Genomic DNA, 21,859 nt, shown 5'->3' on the forward strand with positions numbered 1-21,859 from the left:
GCAAGTGGACGTGGCATGTAGTTCTATGGTTTAGTTGACACAGTGGTGTTTCATCAAAGGTTGGACTCGATCTTGGAGGTCTTTTCCAACCTAAGGGATTCTTTGATTTCTATGATTTTATGACAAAACTAAAATTGGTTTGTATCCTGCTGCTATTTGAAATGTAGCTGCACCGATAAAATATATGATGGGGGGGAAAGGGTTCTATATAATCTTCCGTATCCTTTTTGTGATTGCATCTCTAGGGACCAGTGCTTTGACAGAATTAAACAAATATTGCTCAAGGTGTGGCTATTTCACATTTGCAATGGCAAGTTCCAGAAACTTCCACTCTGCCTCTAATGAATAAAGGAAGTGCTTGAACATGTAAACCACTTCAAATTATAGAAGGCAAAACTTGAACTGGAAGATGAACTGCTGCACCTCCTTGTATGTATGCCTGTGGTTTCTCTAAAGAACTGGTCCTAAAACTAGGATTACATTGCAGCAATTTAAAAGCAAATTCCATAAATGTAAGTAGCATAGAAGTAAAAAATTGAACTATTTTAAATTGTACACTAGCAATACCACAATAAACTGTTATGCGATGCTTCTTTATGTCAAAAGACACAGCAAAAAAGATTTGCTAAACTCTGTATTTAATATCTACATAACTTCCATTACCAGATTTCCTGTCTCTAATGAAAAAAACCTCTAAATATTTTATAAAATTGCTAGGCAATTGTTTTCCATTATAGTCCTCTTCTCCAGTAATTTTTTGTATTTACATCGTTATGCTATAATTTCATCTACTTGCTTTCTAAATTTTTGCATCTCTGATGGAATGTTTCACAGTGCTATTGTGGGAATTAATATTATAGACAAAATGACACCATAAGGCCAGACTATTTAAATAGCCATTTTTGCAGTTGCTCATTTTTTTTTACTGCCCTTTTTATGGGTAAAAATACTTTAGTTTGCAATAAACTTCTAAAGTCATAACATTCTGCATAGTGTGTGATGGTTCCTACAGTAATATGGGATGAACAGAAGTATAAACTGTTGAAGAATAACTTTTATAATGTCAAAATCATATTTTTAATTAGAGTTACATGAAAGAGAAGAAAATGACCATTCCTAACTATTACCTTGGGCTCAGATCTGGTGGGCCAGTGGTGGTCAGTGCTGACAGGTATAATTTAAGGTTTTTCTCCTTCCTTCTGGAGTAGTAATGAAGCTCTGTTTCATGTTTGGCTCTTGAGGGGTTTGAACTGCAAGCACGGATGGGGGAATGAAAGGGCACAGTTCCTGAGGCCAACTGCTTCAAGTTTCTCCCTAGGTGGCTTTTATTGCTTGCAGTCTTCTTCTGCTGAGAGCTATTTGTGCTTCGTGTATCAATTGGTGAAAGGGTGCTGCTTTCTTCTTCTCCCTCCTCTTCCTCATCTTCATCTTCCACAATTGAAGGGAGTCTCTTCTTTATATTTCCATTTCCCTTGAGCTCTGTCTAAAATAACAAATAATACATACTGGCATAAAATTCAGAGCCTGATGTTGCAGAAACACAATTTTTCTGGTGTTCATCCTGGAACAAACCCAGACCTAGCACAGCTTTCATTTCTCATTAGAGAGAGCTCTTTTGGAACTCATCCATAGCCTCAGCTATGGCTATATGTGCAGACACAAGAAAAATACAAACAAATTAAAAAAGGTCACTCGTGATACAGTCAGCTAACTTGCTGCAATATGTTTTGTTACAAGAAAGAGTACACAATTAGTTCTTGCAAGCCATTTGCCATATGTACACTTGATAAGACTAATTTTGTTTAGCTGAGGCATTATTTCTTTTGAATGTTATGTTACCAGAATCTTGGTGGTCCACAGAAAAGGTCTGAGGCTAGTAATTCAAATAATACCACTTTTTCATATAGAAACTTTTATAATGGATAAATGGCATTTACACCAGTTCAGCTTAAGCCCGATGTTCTCTGTGTCCTTAATTTTTGTAACTGAAGTCACTGCCAGGATGGTAGACAGGCTTTTCAGTTCACTCAAACTCCCATTAATACACCAATAGTGTGACAGTTTCAGCTTCAGAACTGAGTCAGCAGAAAGTGGAGCTACATCTGGTTTTGAAAAAAAATGCAATTTAGATGCTTGATGTTGGAACCAGGGAAATTTAGAAGCAAAATAGACCTGGGTTCTGTAATTTATGTACTGATTAAAGCACAATGTAGGAGATCAATGCTATTTTTTTCATGGTAACAATGTATCCTGGTCATGAGTGCTGAGATATGCCAACATGGACCTCATGTCAGGATCAGAAACAGTTCCATTTATTCCCATGGTACAACTTACTGTGTTGGTAGTGTAGTAGGTGAATGGCCTAAGGCAGACTCAGGTTCCAGATCAAATTAACAAGCCAAGTGCAATTTTATGGTTTCAAAAGGAGTTTTTGTTGTTAATTAATTTTTTTTTACAAGATACTCCTCTTAATCAAGATTTATTAAGGCAGTGTTGGCTTTAGATAGAAAACCTGAGATGACCCTGCATAGTCAGATTTCTAACATTCAGGCTAAGCCAGATTGGCTGGGTGGAAATACAGATTTGGGGAATTTATCCAAATATTCTAAGCCCCTATTAGCATCTGTCTAAATGTTTTGCAGCATAGGTTTAACTTTGCTGTGTGTTACAATACACTTTCATGGAGTGTATGCTTTTCTCTTGGTATATGTTGACAGATTTAGTGAACTGGAACCTTTTCATTTGAGATCTATATGAAGAGGTAAGAATTTAAAGCTGTGACAGAAGAGATGTCTATATAAAATAGAAAAGCCTTATTGTCAACTGTAGTAGTCATCCAAAGGCTGTCACAATGATCAAATTGTACAGGACCTGGCACTTATACTGCCTATACTCTATAGACTATGAGTGTTACCCATATTCAGAACTTTGGCTTAGGTAGCCATGTATTTAAAATGCAGTTGCTATAGGAGGCTATCCAAACTTAGTACCTGGGAAAAAAAAAACCTTAAACAGTTACTCATAAAATAGGCAGTGGCAGAACTATCTGCAAGATGCTATTTAAATTCTCATTCTGAAACAATGGAAGTGTGTTTTCAAGCAGGAAAGGAAGGAGTTTTCAAGCTTTGTTCTGGTCATAATTATGTGCATGTTCAAAGTCAAGCTTGGCATAGTTAAAATGTGATCAACATACCTGGGATAGTGTAGGCTTATTGGATAATTTTGATATTACCTGAAAAAAAACAAACCAAAAAGGTAGGAAATATGTACATCTCCACAGTTTGGCTTCCAACAGGATACAAACATCTAAACCAAAAAATTTATGTCCATGCAAGAAAAGACTCATGATAAAATGGCTGTATTAAATTAAATGGTGACGTTACAGTGAACTAAGGATAATCCTTGCAAACAGGTGCTGTGAGGAAAAAACATGTTTTATCTTAAATAAAAAGATAGTTAATGAAAAAGTAACATTTTACTTTAATAAAAAAGTAGGTCAAGACTCTAAAACATGAATGAATGTAGATGTGTGACAGCATGCCTGGTAGGTTTCAGTGCTGGTTTGATGGAAATGCAGGAACAAGTGCTCTACTCTGGCCCTGCTTAGCTTTAGCTCCTGTGCCAGCCTAGTCTGTATGTGAAGATGAACTAAGTATCTCCAGCATCTCTGAGGAATTTTCAAAAGCAGTAGTGAGACTGAAGCAAGTAGGAGCACAGTAGTCCTGAGGGAGATATGTGTCTAACCTATTCAAGGTCATAATATTTTCTTTTCTTGAATTACACAGAAAGTAAAACAAAAGAAAAGGAGGAACAAAAAATTATGCAAGTTTCAAGTGCAGCTACTTCTAATAAAATCCACTGGAACTGCTGAATAATGTCTGTTATGAAAATTCTGCTGTTTATTTGAATGTTTACGTCTTGACCACAGGCAAGTCTCTGACAGCCTATATACTGTATTTATAGGAATAGTTTAGTCTGGTAGAATTTTGAGAAATTATTTTCAGCTTTCCTAAACCCACATATCAAGGCAAAAAGAGCTTAACTCATCAGTTCATAGCATCAATTTATTTTTCTCCAAACACAGGTAGAAGTTAGGCATTTCTGACAGTCATTGCAACTTCTCAGTTTGTTTGACAAAAGCCTTTAGAACTCCTAAATAGTCAAATTCTAGGCACAGATTTCAAAATAGTAATTGTGTGGGTTTTTTGGTTTTTTTTTTAAATTTTTTTTTTTTTGTTCCTTTACAAGTCTTTCAGGTTAACCTAAAAACTGTTTTGTAGTGAGGGTACTAGTAATGGTGTAATATACAAATACAGAATATTTAAGTTTTCATAAGGAGAAATCCTACTGCACAACACCCAAGAGTGTAGCAGGTGTACCATTAAATGTAGCAATAACACTCTAATAACTGCCAAACAGAGCAACTGCAATAATTAGGCTATGTAAACAAAATAACTGCTGTGTTCTTACTGAGTTAAAGTACTAGATGATAGCAGAGGATGAGATGTCAGATACTGAAATCTCACAAGTTGCATTGTAATCTATGCCAATTGAAGAATCACTATCTTTTTCAAGATTCAGGATGAGAGGAAACTAGGAATGTACTAAAATATTAGAGTCAGAATTAGGAAGTACTACTGGCCTGCTTTGCACATATGTTTGAAATATTAGTTTAAAATAGTGCCCAGAATTTTGGGGCAGCAGTTTGCTTGGCTTCTAGGCACAGGTGCAGTGTGAATGTTAAATAGCAGCCTTAATTAAAATTCCAGGCAAATCCCAAACATTAGCAGCTTCACAAAAAAGACCTCAGAAAGTATGCATTTTCCTGCTGAAGGCTTTAGAAGTGACTTGTCATTTGTAATTTGAATGTGGGTGAAGATTTCCCTCACTTTTTGTTTTGATTTGTTTATTTCCTCCTCCTGAGTACATGGTAAACCCGACTGTACATCTAGAAAACGTAGACAAAGAAGTCATTCTATGGGTTTTAAGCTGCATGACCGGTTGTTAGCACTGTGCCCTTGCTTCTGGACCTCCCCACTGCTCCTCAGCACAGCAGCCACAGCCACCCATCAATCCCTCTCTGCTCTGTGTTACCCTGGCTTGGTCACATGGAGAAACTGGCTGCAGAGGAAATGGGGTTAGTGGCAGCATTTGGTTGCCTCGTGACCTTCCCGAGAGAAGGGTTAAGGAATTTTTGAAGGCAGGTTGCTTTTTGTCCTCAGGAGGAAGTGTAACAGAAAAGAAGGGTAAGTACAAACACAGAGCATGTGATTTGAGGAGCTGCTTACCAGGCTTCCCCTGTTTCCCCAAACTGGTTCCTTTAACCTACTGGGAACAATTTCCCCAAATATTGATATTTTTAAATAAACTAAGGACCGATAAACTATCTTTTCCATAGCACAAAATCCACAGTAAAGAGTGCTGTAATTACTTCTCTATAAATACACTGTAACCATACTTACTGCTTGTAGCTTTGAATACCCTGTCTTGCACACACAACAGGGGCCTGGGCTTTATGGCTTAGTAGTTTAAGTTGGCAAAGGAATCTAATCTGTGACCAGAGAGAACTCTCAAGGATTTTACTTCTAAACTTGTTCCAGCACTTCCTCTGTCTCTCCCTCCAGTCTCAAAGAGAAAAGATGAACAAGAACTTGGACAAAGCCAAAGTGCAGTAAGTTAAAAGTCCTTATTATGCACATAGTTTTATCCCTGTAAAAATGTAGTATCAGAAAATAATTAGGAGGTGTTGTCCTAGTTTCCAGGCTGCTAAAACCTTTTATTTAGGGCAACACACTAATGCACTCTTCTATAAAATGCTCTTTTTTTTCCTTCTGCAAAAAGAGTGTGCCAAATAGTTCATATTCCCCTCTTTTAAAAAGAAGTACAGCTCTTAAAGGATAAGGACTGAAAGGAAAAACACAGATATTTAACTTAATATGCATTAGGAAAAAACCAGAAATGCTGATGTTAGCATGAGTTATGTGAAATACTGTCAGAGAGTCTAATTAAATTTATGATTTCAGTGCTGATGTCTCTTTATGTCTTGTGAAACCAGGTATTAAATTTAATTTTACAAGACAAAACAATAAGAGATCATGTACCTAAAGCAGAATCATATAAAAATCATCCAAATATGGAATCACAAATCTATAATCTTACAATTTTTTAGTATCTTAATACACAGATTTAAAAAATTCAGTAACCTTTGATATTATTAAAAGCACAAAAAGAATATTTCTCCATCTGAAAACACTAGTGGTTTGCTGTTGAAAGCCAGTGATCCGAAAATTTTTTCAGTGTCAAATGGCAGTAGTCATTTATAAAGAATCTCTCCCAGGAACTGTGGCCAACACAGGCAATTAAATAATTCAAGATTAATTCCAAATATAAAACCCTGGAAATAGGATACAGAGATGCAGCTAAATTTGAGGCTAATACATGATATGTCCAGTCACTAAATTTTCACGCTTGGGCTCAATAGAATGTTACCAGTGTTTTCTGGGCAGATTCTTGCTGCTTTCACAAAAAGTAGGAATAAAAATAGAAACATAATTTCACTGATTTTCTTGTAATCTTAGGTACTAAAATACATGAATAATTCTTTATATCTGAGGAGTCAAAAGGATAAAATACATTTTCAGGGAAGGATTTGAAATCAAACTGGAGTATTAATGTTCTTAGTCAGCATTTGGAAACTGGAAAAGCCCGTTTAGGAGCACAGACAGTGTGGGGTAAAAAAACAAGAATGCATACCAGATGTTCTATTCTTTGCAAATTTACTGTATGGTAATGGAAGAAATACAAGTACATAACAAGAGATTATTGTACTGCTGCAAAACTTAATGCCTCACATGTACTCAGGCCTCAGTTTTCTGTAATCAGGAAATTTTTAATGAAATATCACAAGTCCTCTAAATCACAAAAGACTCAATCACTCACAAAAACCTTGTAAGACACAATTGTTTTATATCCCCACCCCCTTTGTTTTCCCTTGTTTTGCTTTTCTTTTTAAGACTTTCTATTGTTCGTTGGCTTGTTCCCACATTTTCTCAGGTTATTCTTCTCTCTCTTCCTTGCTTAATGGACAGATAAAAAGTATTTTGTGGAAGCAGATGTTTTCAGCGTTCTCTGATCCTTCTTACAATACAGAGTGCATTGAACTAGCAGCAAAAGTTGAACAGCAGATCTGTCACTGGCATTTTATCCTAGGGAAACTGTAATAGTGAATTGCCACGAGCTCTGCAATCTCCTGTTAAGATGTTGTCCTGAATCTTTTGTTTCTTTGTAATTGTTTTAACTTGTGAAGTTGGTACAAATGTTCTGTGACTGGTTGGTGGTGGTTAGCTTTGGATAGTGGTTTTTTTTGTAAATGAATACTTTCTTGGATTCAAACTTCTCACATGAGCTTTTATATTTGGTATTAAAAGTTTACTTTTCATATGTTTCTTTAAAACCTGAATGTTAACCTCTCTGCATTTATTAAATTTTTTTAAAATTACACTTTAATTGTTTTAGTAGCAATACAGGATACATTGCACTTCTTGTTAAAAAGGTGCTACAGAAACAAAAAAACTAATGTCTCTGTCACTTGTGCCACATTAAGAATCAAATAAATGGAAAACATGGATGGTATAATTAGTAATCTTTACTTCTATATACTTTTGTGCCTCTAACCCACCCCAAAACAGGAGAAGAAATTAGGGTTTCAACTGCTATGAAAATGCATCTTTCATAGTAAACCTGTGCCAGTAAGAGTTTTAAAAAATGAAAAATTAAAGAACAGACTATCAATAAGGTGAAAAGAAGACAAAAGGAGGAATTGTTAAAGTAGACAATAGACCTGGCACTGACTGTACTGTCTGGCAGGTTGTATTTTTGGAAAAGCCTGCAGATTGCTACAGAAAGAAGACGTAGTGGAGAAAGCTTTTTAATACTCCTACGGTTTGATTACAGTCAAGTAAAGACTTACATAATAGAAACTACAATAAAGGCTGGCAGCTTTCAAAGCAATAAAACTTATATGCCTAACTTCAAGCATCTTTAAGATTTTGAACAGATTCATAAATATTTGCATGATTGGCCCTTGATTGGCCCGTGATATTCAGTTAGACTCCTCAGTTTGAGGCTGGAGATACTGTGAAGGAGTTGTGTTTGTATTGTTAGCTTTATCTTTAAATGGAACTTCATACTACTATTTATGTAAATATGTATATCTAACTTCAGAGAGGCTCTTAAAAAGAGGGGGACAATGAAGTGGATATTGAAGAATAGTCTCCCAGTTAATTTTATTACCAGTTGCCTATTTCTAAGCATTCCTGATGTTGGCCAGGTGTTTTGTTAGCATTCACAGGACAAATCAGTGGGATGAGTGTTAATAAGTGCCTCCCTGAGGAAAGTAATATATCTGTGGAGAAGTCTTAAGAAAATTGCTTGAAGTAGCACGACATAAAAACAAACACAGTCATAGAAATCCAGTATCAATTTTGGACAGTGATGGAATGAACAATGAACATAGTGTGACTAGCAATGGAATCTGTCTCTGAACACTTACTATCTATGCACTACTGTACTCTATATACAGTATATATGTATATAATGTGTGTATATATTTATTATTACAGTCATGCTATTATTTACCAAATCTTCAAAAATTGTCAATGATGTGGTAAATAATAACATGATTTTAATAATGTAATGTAATATAATGTAATATATGTCTTGGGTACCAAATCTATTTTCAGCAGAACTCTAGTTGCACTTATGTAGGCAGGTTCTGTAGCTCTGGTTTTACTGGCTGAAGGTATAGGTGATTAAAAAGAAAAAGACACAGATATATTATTTTTTATATCAGTAGAAACTTTGACTGCATTTGTACATAAAAAATTTCTGGTTTTCCATTTTTACATGCTTTCATATCTTTGAGCAGAGGGGTGGGTCTAGATGACCTTCAGAGGTCCTCTGTTATTCTACTGTTCTATGATGTTTGAAGAAAAATGGCACCAAAAACATTACCAGTGCAATAAAATTGAGAACACACACTTGTATCGATGTAAAATGCCAACTTGATACACAGCTCGCACAGATTATAGACAGTTTTCTCAAGGACTACACTACATTTAGTTTCACACATTTCAGCATATATCCTGAGGTTATAATGACTCTGCAAGTCATGTAGGAACTTCACCACATAAGCCAGTCTGACATGAACATTATATATCAAGGTAGTCTATGCCTTCAGATCTAATGTTTTTATAGAAGACATTGTGGTACTATCATTTCATTCATTAATTAGTCCTATATGACCCATAATAATAAAAGAACAGCTTATTGTAAAAACACTTCTAAATCTAAGGTCACTGACAGATCAGTGCTACATCAATACAAATAAAAGGAGTAGTGAAAAAAAAAATTAAAATAAATTCTCTCTCCTAATTGACATTATTTTAAATTTTAGGTATATTAGGATTAATTCTATTTTCCATTTTTTACAGCATAGAGACAAAGATAATATTAATATTGTAAAAGTTATAATATGATGTTCCCTAAGGCACATTGAGACACATTGGAAAAAAAGTTATCCTCTAGCATGCCTGTCTAATTAAAATAGAAATATGGTTAGATTCCAAGGCAATACTCTGAAAGCCAGGAGCTTTTCCTGTCTAAAATTCTGTTTGACACAGTGTTTTATACCCTCCTCATACAACAGTCTAAAAACATCAATAAGCTGCTTTGCTAGCCTGGATTTTTTTCAACATGTTACCCTTGGGTTAAGCTTTATAATCTGATGCAGAATGTAATAATCCTAGGAAGTGAAATGAATGAGAATGGAGAATGTTCAAAAGGACTCAAAAGCTAAAATTAGAAGTAAAATTTTGTCACTTATTTAAACATGATAATTCTAGTTACAATGGAAGTTTTTTTGTATTTGTCAAGAAAGTGCTAAGGTCCACTTTTGAAAATATTTTAATAAATAATGTGAGGCTAATAGTCATAATTCCTGTCTCTTAATCCATTCACAAAAGAGTTGGAATACGTAACATACTCCCAAACTAATGTAAACTGGTTAATTTCTCCTCCTCCTCTTTGTCTTTTTTTCCACACCTTGTGTGATTCACCCTTACAGTTAATTGTCCACTTGTTTTAGGTGTAAAATGGAAAAGATTTGTGAAAATATAAGAACTAAAGAAAAAAATATTAATGGAAAAGATAACATAATTGCATCCATAAGTTGTGGTGGGGTGAATCTTCTAACTGAAAAATGACCACAAATCAGAAGAATAAACTATTAGATACAAAACCAAACAGTGTCTGTGTTATTTTCAAAAAATTAGAATGACAGAAGGCTACAGAGATGAAACAGGAGATTATCAGGGAAAAAAAGATTCTTCAGGTAAAGATACTAGGAAAGAAAATGAAAAGGCCAACCTGTCTATCCTTTTTGAATTACGTGTTTCCTTGTTGCATTATTTCTCAGCAGTGTACCATATTGAAGGATATATTAGAAACAACACAGTGAGGTGATTATCTTGAGGGGTACTGGGGGAAGAGATGGCTCAGAGGCACACACATGCTCATCAATGGCTGCTAGTAAAGAAGCTTTATGAGCTACCAGACTACAGAGAAAGGATTGTAAGCCTGGCTTACACTATAGCTCCAGGTCAGCCTTGCCCCCATAGAAAGTGAAGCAGTTAATTGCCAGGCTGCGGGAGTGGAAGAAGGACTGACTGACACTGCACAGGGAGGAGGCTATTGCAGCAGATTTCCCTGTTTGAAACCAGCATCCAACTTCATAGCCAAAGATCCACCAAAACATGCTTACTGTCACCAATAAAGATAGGAGACCTGTGAAATACCTTGCAGAGAGCTAGAGGACAGAGCTTATTCCTGAACCACATCTCATCCATTTAATATCATAAATGAAGTGTAAAACAGGTGCATTAACAGCTCTGGTTTTGTTTCTGCCAGTGGCCATCTACAGCTGCATGACTTATTCCATAGGAATAAAGAAGTCGAGCTGTGTAAATGACATTTTGAGAGTGCTGCCTTGTTCAGGAATAGACTAATTTATTTAGGGAAGAGGGAGAGGGAGAGAGAGAGAGGGAAGAAGGACAAAATATTCCAGCTTGTCCCAGAAGCATAAATGAAAAAGCTGAGTAGCTTGTAAAATGTGAAAGCCCTGAGTTATATTTCACAGCAGCACTAATTGGTGAGTAGTCCATGCACAGAGGCAGGTAAGAGAGCTACTTCAATGAACACATCAGGAATCATGTCTCAAAATTAATTATATGTTAACAGTTTTAAAATTAGTTTAGTTTTTGACGGTATGAGGAGCACCTTCATTCCTACACTATAATCACTGAGAAGTTGAGCAGTTTATAGACTCCATAACAAGAGGTGTAAAGGAAAAATTAATACATGGTGTCTTTCAGGCAGAAGCAGTGGCTGTTCAGCCATCACTCACTTAGGGCTTCTACAAGGACAAGTAGAGCAAAGGGAACCACATGCTTGTGGAATAAAGATCATAAACAGTTGGTTCACAGGTTTAAAGTTATTTTAGTTGTTTGTTGGGGGGGTTTATAAAGAATAATCACGCAAATAAAGTACTAAACTCCTGTTGTTTTAGGTGATTTATTCAATTCTATATTCTACTTGTTGTAATAATTCTTGTACAGAAACACAAAAATTGCTATTGATTGGTCTCTTAGTTTGCAAAATTTATACTTACTGACAATAAACACCAGTAAGCTACATCTACAATAATAGTACATGATCCTCTGCCAGACAAGTATTGACAAAGGTGAGTGCCTAATATGCTGTAAGCATATTTAAAAATTAGAAGTTTTCCTCAAAATTATCCAACACTACTGTTAAAGTAGGACTGATTGACTTTTTTAAGGTAAACCACTTCGTTTTACACAGCTGCTGGGTGGTGTTACAAAACCATCTCCTCTCTCTAAAAGTTTGTTGGAATTATTTGGGAAATGTTCTATGAAAATTATTTATTATTAAAAATATTTTGCAATGTGTGATTGTCCTGCAGTGTGCAGGATGAACCATGATCTCAGATGGAGTAGAGGAATTGTGACTATAGCAGTGCCGTAAGACCTAATTTGGAAATTCATTTTTTCAATGCATGAATTTTATTATAAACACATAGGTAATACCCATGAAATAGGAATTATTTTTGCTTTGGAAGTTAAACTCATCAATAAGTAATTATGTGAATGAAGTTTCTATCAGGTTTTCTTATCTAACAAAACTTGCCAAGATTAAAAGCAAAAAACATCCCCATGCTTATTTTTTTCCTTAATATTTATACAGTAGTAAATAGGATAACTTATTTTCTTCCTTAAAGCAAAATACTATCTACTTTGCAGACAATCAATGTATTAAAAATATCAGAAATTTCACACTATTTTCATTGCTGATTCATAATAGACAATCAAATATGTAATAGAACAAGTTATTGCTATATTGGAAAGTAACATTCATGAATTCAGATGACCTATAGTAGAAATCCAGATCTAGAAAAAGCATGAATAAAGAGGCAAGAGTGAATGCACATCAAATATGTAATCTACTAGCTGAAAACCAAATAGTGGCAAGGCAGAATTTAATCTGAATTTTGTGCTTGCATTCAAAATATTTTTTGCTCTTTTCTTACAGCAAGAGCAATGCCACCAGTTAGAACAAAGAAAAATAAAAGTCTTCAAATGAGCCAGTTAGAATGACATGAGGAAGAATTACTAACATGCTTTTAAAATACTTAATGCTTAGCTGGAATGTATCAGAAAGCTCAGTATATTTTAGATCAGAATTTGTAGACATTTTTTCCCCAAGCTGTGCCCGCTGTTGTGTGCTCCAGAGCTTAGAGCTACTCTCACCTTTATGAACAATTGATTTGGTCAGTTGTCAGATTTTCCAATAGAAAATGAGGAGCATCCATTGTAATTTCTTAGATACTGCTAATAACAACCTGAGCTTTATTATATTAAAAACTCCTCACAACTCAGTCATTAAAATTTAATAAATGCTAAACACCAGCCTCTCCAAAGTACAAGAATCAATCCCTATTTTGTTAGACAATGCCTTTCAGAGGGAAGGTGGGGGGAGATCCTTTGGGTTTATTGCTTCTTGGTTGCTTGATTGCCTTTTAAAATGTATTTGTCTATTGATTTATTTTATTATCAAAGAGCCTGGCTAAGGTGCAGTAAGACTCCATGTTCCCAACCGGAGAAGGAATCTACCACATTTTCATGAAACCCTGTCATTATGTCTCATTTACACTGCAATGCACTGACAGAATCAATCCTTCCTTTGTTTCACAAACAGTGTTTTCATTTTAAAGACAGTAGCTGCTTCTTTGGGGAGAGGGGAAGGGAAGCTTTTGTAGGAGCCAGAACACTACTTCTAAGTCTACAAAAGGGAAAGTATATTCTTATTAATTGCAAGTCCTATCTACAAACAAAGATTTTTGACCCTTCAGAAATATAACCAAATTTCTTTTTGAAAATGACACACAGTGATAGAGCTTTAGTGAGACAAAGATTGTGCCTGCATGTGCCTTGTCTTCCTTTGGGACTTAATTATAGCTAGGAGGGACAGCATAGGTGTCAAGGAGACTTCTTGTTCTTTTTATCGGTGTGGCTTTAGCCAGTCTTTGGTTTTGTTTTTGGTTGGTTTTTTATTTGTTTGTCTTTGTTGTTGTTGTTTTGTTTTGTTTTTTAAAATCTGAATAATGTTGTCTATACTGCAGATTCTTCTGCATGGACATAAGAAATAATCAGAAACAATAAAATCTTATAAAGCCTACAAAGATGTTGTCCAAACATTTACTTATTCTGAGTTCTTCATAGGATAATTCAGAGTTATGAACAGAGGCTACTACTCTCTAAATGTATCAAATAACACATTTTCCAGGGCTGGTGGATAACAAAATAATTTCCAATTTCTTTCATACAAATGTATGTGTATAGATGTAGCCACATATGTTTAAGAACCTTCTTCTGAATGCTTAGCTTGGTCAAATCAGATATGGGACACTCTCACTGCCTGATACATATGCAACCTCTAATTCATAGTGCAAAATTATATAGATGGGGTGAGGCACATGTCAAAATCTGTGTTACTCAGCAAACTGTTTCCTTACTATGACAACACAGTCACAGACATAGAAAAATTGGTTGAAATGGCTGCATTGTTTTAATGTCAGAACTCCAGCGACCAGAAAAATTGTCTAACTGTCCTCAAAGATTTGAATACATTTACAAACACAGTTATGGGTTTATTGATCACAAGGCAGCAAAGAAAGCAGAGTGTCAGAATATGTACAATCAACAAAAAGTCTCTCCTAATTTACATCTTGCTGTGATGAGAATGTATGAAAAGATGGCATAGTAGCACTGCCAGTGTGGCTGAACACACATTAATGGTGATAATAATAAATCGCTTAGCAATTCCTGGCTTAAGAGTTACCATGAGGAATCATAGAAACTTTATCTCTCTGATTTTGTGTCTGTTTCTCTGCCTTTTAATTATTAGAGCCTAAAACAGTTGTCATCTCCTATACTCAAAATCTGGGCTTTTCTTCCAGGACTGCTAAACAGCACTTTCAATCCGTCTATAACCAAACAGCTACAGCTTCTGCTTGTTACTGGGAAACCTGGTTACGTCTCCTCCTTGTTTTACTGAAAAGTGACAAAACAATGGAAGTCCTTGAGCCTTTTCCACAGTTATACCTTACTTGGATTTTAATGCAGATGGAGCACATCATTATCTACACTCTTAGACTTAGAAATGAACCAAGAAAACAAATTTAAAATGTTTCCCTTTCTTGTGTGTGGGTAGGTAGGGAAGATATGTAATCTAGTGCCAAGTATCCGATTTTGACACTTCAGGATCAGGACACTACAGATGACTTCTGACCCCTTTTTTGTCCACATGCTTCTAATTCAGTTAAAATCTCTGATTCAGTTTTGTGTGCAGTGAACCATTCCAACAGCACGACAAAGGTGGAACAGGGATAATGAACAACCAGTACTAAATTCTTATTCATTCTCAGCTTTTTAATGCTGGCTTAAAGTGCTAATAAATCTTCAGCCTACAGTAGATTTGGTGGACTTTGACTGGAAATGCAATAACATTTTAGGTCAGGACTGAAAGACAGTTCACAAGTCATAGTGGGGAAATTCATGCTATTTCACCCTGCAGTTCACCTGACCCTATACACTGTTGCTGATTAATTTTAAGAATTATTGAATTCACATTCAGGTACAGATTTACAGTCATTTAAAATTTCCAAGAAAAAAGAGAGTGAGAAACAGACTTATTCAAATGAATAGATCTACTGTTTAACTACAGAAATGTTCTCCAAATCCAAAACTTCCATAAAGCTGCAGAAGTCACAGATAATCTGAAAAGTAAAATCTCTCTATATTAGGGAGAGGGAATCAAGATACAGTGGCCTAGCTGCCAAACTGTCCCATAACACCATTCCCAAGAAGTAGTGCTGTACTTAAACAAAAAGAAGAAAGAAGTCATATTAACATACCCAAAAACTGTACATCTGAAAACTTTCTTCTTACTTTTCTCTGAGAGTAACCATCAGATAACTCCAATTATTTCTGTTTGCAAGTTATATTAATGAAGACAGAGTATTTTCCAGCTGAAGCAGTTAGTTGCTTTGACCAGGCACACCAAGTACAATTTTTGGCTGCCTTATTGATGCTGTTTATCCTTATTGATAAGTAAAATGGTTGGATAAGAAATGAGATGCACAGGTATGTTCTACTGCAAGAGAACTACTGGAAGAGGACGTGGTTAACCAGAGGATGTAGATGAAAGCAAAACTGATAATCTATCTTGGATTCTGTATATCTGCCTGTGACAGTGGATGTTACTTCATGTCAGGATATTTTTTCCTTTAATTTTAAGGTGACAGATTATACCATGAAAATACAGCATATGCTCACAAATACTACTTTAAAGCAGAGAAGTTACTTGGATGTGTCCTGCACTGCTTTAAATCACATCCTCCTCGGAGAACCTGAGAAACACTCAGCAGTCTGTACATCACCCAGCTGACTCTAATCAGGAAGAGTTGTCCCTGAATTTATAAAAACTGAATGCAGCTGAAAGGATGATCCTCAGATTTGTCATCATACAGAAAAGCATGAAGCAACAGATTGTGGGGATCCATCAAGTTCCACGACAAAACTGTAGAGGGGAATGTAATCATCTTCAAACCCTGTCTTTAAATGGAGTTTTACTCCTTTTCATATCAAACATCCCTCCCCAAGGGAAATGTGTTACACAAACTAATCACCAAGCTCTCAGAACAGATGTGTACTCTCAGCTGCTGTTTTCATCAGCAGGAAGTTTGGAGACATTTCAAGAGACAAACAAATGAGAGATCCTGGTTATTCTCCTCTCCAGAAGTACACACTTATATATGGACTCCTTTCTGCTGCAATGGTTTAATAGAGTGTTGCTGTGGAAACACTGGCACCAAAGTACATCTAATAGGAAGCTATATAGAAAAATCAGCCCATATATCAAATTCATTGGGGTTTTGAACTGAAAAGTACTTTGGTGCACTCTTCCTTGGCATTATATTTTTCCCCTGTCTTGATATCCTAGTAAAAATTCCTGGTTTTCCAATGTTACTTCTCTTTGTGTGTTAGGAGAAGTGCAAAACAAAGACAAATACCTGACCTGTTAAACACTAACTTGAAAGTTTGACTATAACTGTATTTGAGCATTCACATGATTAAGTCAGAAAAAGAGGGCTGTCATAAAAGCTTTTCACTATCAAAATCGCTCTCTATATATTTTTTATATAGTATCAGTGAAAGTACTTTGGTGAGTCTGTACTGACGCCTTTCAGGAGTGCTTTATCTGGAATTTCTTCTTGTTTTGTTTGGGGTTTTTGTTTGTTTTGGTTTTTTTTTTCCAAAATAAAGTACTTGTTTAAGTGGAAAAACACATTTTAATTATAGTGTATGAGAACTGTTTTTCATTTTCAGTGTGTGTGATGACATTCTTAACTAAAAGTGATAACCAATGATTATGAAATGAATGTTCATTAGGCTGGCACATGAGCTTCTAGAAAAGGTATGGATAAAACCTTTATTTGGTCACATAGCTTGTGTAAATATGAATTATTTTTATAGATAAACAAAAAATATATAAAAAAATTAAAGCATTTTCTCTCAAGGATGATGTTTTTTATGGAAAATAACAAGCAGAGAGGTTGTTCAATGCTTATGATCTGACCAACTGATGTACAATTCATGTAGGTAATATCTGAATTATCAAACAAATGGAATCAGAAGCTCTTTTAACATAATCTGTGTATTATTTCTTTATTGTGACAAGCATCTGAAAGATGACAATAACTGCAGAAACCTTTAAAGATACTTACATCACTTTCATGGCCTTCTCTTAGATTGTAAGTGAGATCATGCTGTATGTCTTCAACAAACTTGTGAGCATACTCTGGGTAGAGGTCGAGCACTTCAAAGAGACCTTTGAGTATAATACATTGGAGGTCACAGTATGTTAGAGCTTTAACATCTGCATTTGTTTTAATAACTTGATCCCTAATGGATAGGTTTGCTCCAATTAAATCTCCTTTACCTGAAAGAAAATACAAACATAATTATCTTCAAAGCATAAATTCTTTACTTCTTTTTTGAATCATAAAGCTGTTTAACATAATTGCTACACCTGAACCTGAAATCCCATTGTTACTAATGCGTTGTTTAATTAATAACATCCTAAAGGATCTTAGACTAATTTTTTTTTTTTTTTTGCAGATGCAACCTTATATGCAATTAATTGGAGGTACAAAAACTGATTTCCAGACAGGTAACTGGTTGATTTAAGGGAACAATAAAGTAAATAGGTATAAAATGAAGATTACATTAGTAACTAATAGCAGGTGTAATTATTTTTCAAAAAAGCTGTTATGGGGTGTTTTTGCGTTTGTGTGTGTTAAAACATGCAGGTGTTAAGATATCATTTTAGCATCTCTGTTGAGAAGAAAGAATGGCCTAACAAAGAATTCTTATGCTGTTGTTTTTTCATTTATGGGCAAGACTGCCTTAGGACACTTGTAATAAAAAGTTCAACAGACCATATATTGAAGAGCACAGAAACTTTATAATTAAAAGCTTCCATAAACATCTGATCTGAGGTATAAATTCCAAAGTGCAGTCATTGAACCAGAGCTTTTCCCCAGAAGTTAAAGCAGATGGTCTTCACTAAAGACCTGGACAGTGTGATGGAGTGTATTCTTAGCAAGTCATGGGCAGTACCAAACTGGGGGAACTGGTTGATATGCTGAAGGAAAAAGCTGCTATTTAGGGCGACCTCAGTGAAAGACAAATCAGCTGACGGGAATATCATGAAGTTCAACAAAACCAAATGCCAAGTCCTGCACCAGGGATGAAAACCCTCCCTACAGCAGTACGAAGTGGGAGCTGAGCAGCTGGACAGCAGCTCTGCAGGAAAGGACCTGGGGGTCCTTGCGGACAAATTGAACATGAACCAACAATGTGTCCTTGCAGAAAAGTTCAAGGACCTCCTGTGCAGCATTAGCAAGAGTGGAGCCAGCAAGACCCAGGAAAGTGACTCTTTCCCTCTATATTTGTCACACCTGATCTGGAGCACTGTGTCCAGTTCTGGGCTTCCCCATACAAGACAGAATATTGGCAAATTGGAGTGAGACCAAAAGAGTCTACCAAGAATCAGGGACTAAAAAACATAATGTATGAGGAAAGGCTGCAAAAATGGGGTATTGTTCCATCTTACAAAGAGAAGGCAAAGGAAGGATATTATTTTCTTCAACAGCCTAACAGAAAATAGTAGAGAAAACAGAGTTAAACTTCTCTTCAGAGTGCCCAGGGGAACAAGATGTACTGAGCACAAGGTGTAACAAAAGAAATTCTCATTATAAATTAGGAAAGTCATGAAACAGTGGAACAGCCTGCTCAAAGAGGCAAATTCCAAAGAGGAATTGCAAGCATCTCTGGAGATGTTCAAAACTTGCCTGGACATAGCCCTGAGGAATCTGAGCTAAATTTGCACTGTTTTAAGCAGGTTTAGGTTGGGTAGCTTCTGAAGGTCCCTTCCATCTTACATTATTCTGTGATTAATAAATAATAAGTTAAGACTGTCACATCTGAAAATCCACCCAGCATGTTATTCCAGCTGTATATTACACAGGAAATGGTCAGCTTGCAGGGTAAGCTAAACTAAGCAGTCAACCATTCCTGAAGCTTCTTAAATGGGATAGCTTTACACTTTAAAATATCATCTTTTTAGTACTTTAAAATAAATTTGTTCCTATTTACATGGAGCTTGAAGAATTTTCTCAAATGTACTTATCATAAACTTAGGATAGGGAGGGATTTTCTCTTATGATAGGAATACACATACATTAATGCTACTTTGGGGTCTCTTAAAAATCTCCATTGGTATAAATGAGAACTGGTATGAGCTTAGGTCAGTCTGGGAAAGCGAAATGTGATGGGTAGCAATAGCATCTGTCATTGCTCATCACAGCTTGTATTGCTCACATAATAAAACATAGCATAAAGCTAAACAGTAACACACTTTTACATTTTACTTTGAATACCAGCAGTTCCTTAGAAGTCTTCCACTATACTAAGCAAAGGGCTGGCATGTTAATCTGCTGCTGGCTGTTAATGTGGAAAAGGGAAAGAATATTTCAAATATACCAAAACTGACCTTTAAACATCTTAATTAGAAACTTTTTAGATATATGAACAGTATTAGTATAAATATTGCAAAAACATTTTGGAAAAATATTAGATTTTTATTTGATTGTAGTTATAGTGTTGAAATAATGTCAGGTTTAAAAACTCTAAAATTGATCTGGTAGTGCCAATATATGTTTCTTTTTCAAATGAAAATAATGTAGCAAAGGCTGTAGGTAGTAACCTGAAGTTTCATGTAGAATTAATGAAGTGATGAAATTACCTTGAATGTCAACATTTGTTACATAACAGAATCATTTCAGCTATTCTTAGTAGCTATTTACATCCTTTTCTCTTTAATTGGAGAAGAAATTTATATAGAAATGTTTCTCACAGACATATCTGTTTTTAATAAACAGGGACATGCAGTCAAAGTTACAAATGTCCTCATTATGGATGTTTTCAAAATAACTTATGGCTAATATTTTTTAAAAATCAAAGATATATGCTCAAACAGTACATAACTCATATTAAAACATATTTTCCTCTAAAATATACCCTAACCATCATTATTAAAGATAAAGTGATAGTCTCTAGAGGAACCAAAGATGTATGTAATGAGAGCATTTCACTGAATTGTTGCTGCACTGCTTAGTGAGAATGGTTCAGTAAACAAAAACTAATTCACTAGAATTAGAATCAGGACAGAATTATAAAATATTCTGGGAACTGCAGCATTGTCAGGGAGAAAACTGCTCTCTTGGGTTTACATGACATCAGTAATACAATTTCTCATAGGGTCCTATATGTTTGATGCATTCACCTTCTGCTGGTGTTAATTAGGTTTAAATGATGAAGCTCCCATTCACTGTAACAAAACATTATTTCATTGTGTTATGTTTATGTTTTTTGCATTATGATTTCATTAACTACTCTCAGAAATCCACTAATCTCTTTCTTATTGTTTTGATTGTTACCATTACACAATGATGCTTAAATTAACATTTTCAGAAGAGCCTGAAGATGGAATTATTAATGAAATCATAGTTCCAATGGAAGTACCTCTTGACCTTTTGCTGGCTTTTAGCTTATGTTTTATTCTAAGCCATATTTTGTATCTTTGATCTATGTGATCCAATGAAATCAAGACATTCTTAAACTTTCTAGAAACAAATGAGTGATGGAGTGATATGGACTGTCAATCTAATACAATTAAAGAGTTCTGAAACAAATAGGAACTGTATCACATTTATATTCTAAAAAAAGACCAACCAAATGCATTCTAGTAAAATAAAAGAAATTCAATTACAGAAGACCAGAAGCTTCCATTATCAACAGTCTAGTGTAATCCCACAAAACAGGAAGGAAAGCAAAAAAGGAAATGTTCTTTTTAACTCTGTTTTATAAGAATATTAAAAGTTATTAGAAGAATACATTTAAGTCTAGAGATATTAAAATCACAATAAATTAATTCTCTACTTTTAGAGTAAACTTTTATATTTCACAAAAAAACTTCATAAACATTAACTCAGACAGGTCCAATCATCCTTTAGCTGAAGATAAAGAGAATTTCTTTAGTAGGCCTTAGATTGAGGCAAATCACAGAAATTTACAGTTAGAGATGCTTAAATGTCAATGAGTAAAAACAGTCATCTTGCAAACAACAACTAAAAATGTATTAGAACTGAACTTCTGGCCTTTCTCAGTTCTAATATACTCAAATGCCTGCAGACAGCATCAGTAAGCATGAAGAAGTAGCTTGGGGGAGCAGAGCCAACAATGCTTTTTTTTTCACCACGTGGCTTTTCTGCAAGGGATGTTCATAGGCAAGTGCCAAAGAATGACAGTAGGCTCATACGGCTTCCTTGCATTTGGGAGCATTAGTGGGAGCGTTTCCTGGCCACTAATTTTTATGAAAGATTTAGGAACTGACAACCAATGTTCTTTGAGCTGTCAATGCCATCACCAAATATAGTAGAAGGCAGCATTTTGTGTCAAAACATAGCAAGTACCTCTTTACATGAGAAGAAGAGAGAATAAATATAAGGAAACTAGAAGTGAAATACTGCACAGCTAACAATCTAGCAATTGAAAGCCCCTTAGGTCAAAATATAAGTTTAAACTAAAAAATAAAAAAA

General features: G+C 35.2%; 1 protein-coding gene across 3 annotated transcripts in view; it reads right to left on the reverse strand.

Annotated features, from left to right (window-relative positions):
• The window catches only part of KCNH8 (potassium voltage-gated channel subfamily H member 8), a 175,510-nt gene that overhangs the window by 17,807 nt on the left and 135,844 nt on the right, over positions 1-21,859 (reverse strand). For 2 of the 3 annotated variants that reach the window (XM_048302178.1, XM_048302162.1), the window contains 3 exons: positions 17,423-17,637; positions 3,194-3,232; positions 1,128-1,483 (listed from right to left, as the gene is read on the reverse strand). In XM_048302178.1, the coding sequence (XP_048158135.1) occupies positions 1,128-1,483; positions 3,194-3,232; positions 17,423-17,637 (610 nt within the window). The remainder of the gene's footprint in view (positions 1-1,127; positions 1,484-3,193; positions 3,233-17,422; positions 17,638-21,859) is intronic. The other variant, XM_048302169.1, reaches the window with a different exon arrangement.

Source organism: Corvus hawaiiensis, chromosome 1 (genome assembly GCF_020740725.1).
Source record: "Corvus hawaiiensis isolate bCorHaw1 chromosome 1, bCorHaw1.pri.cur, whole genome shotgun sequence".
In the NCBI taxonomy this organism is placed as follows: domain Eukaryota; kingdom Metazoa; phylum Chordata; class Aves; order Passeriformes; family Corvidae; genus Corvus; species Corvus hawaiiensis.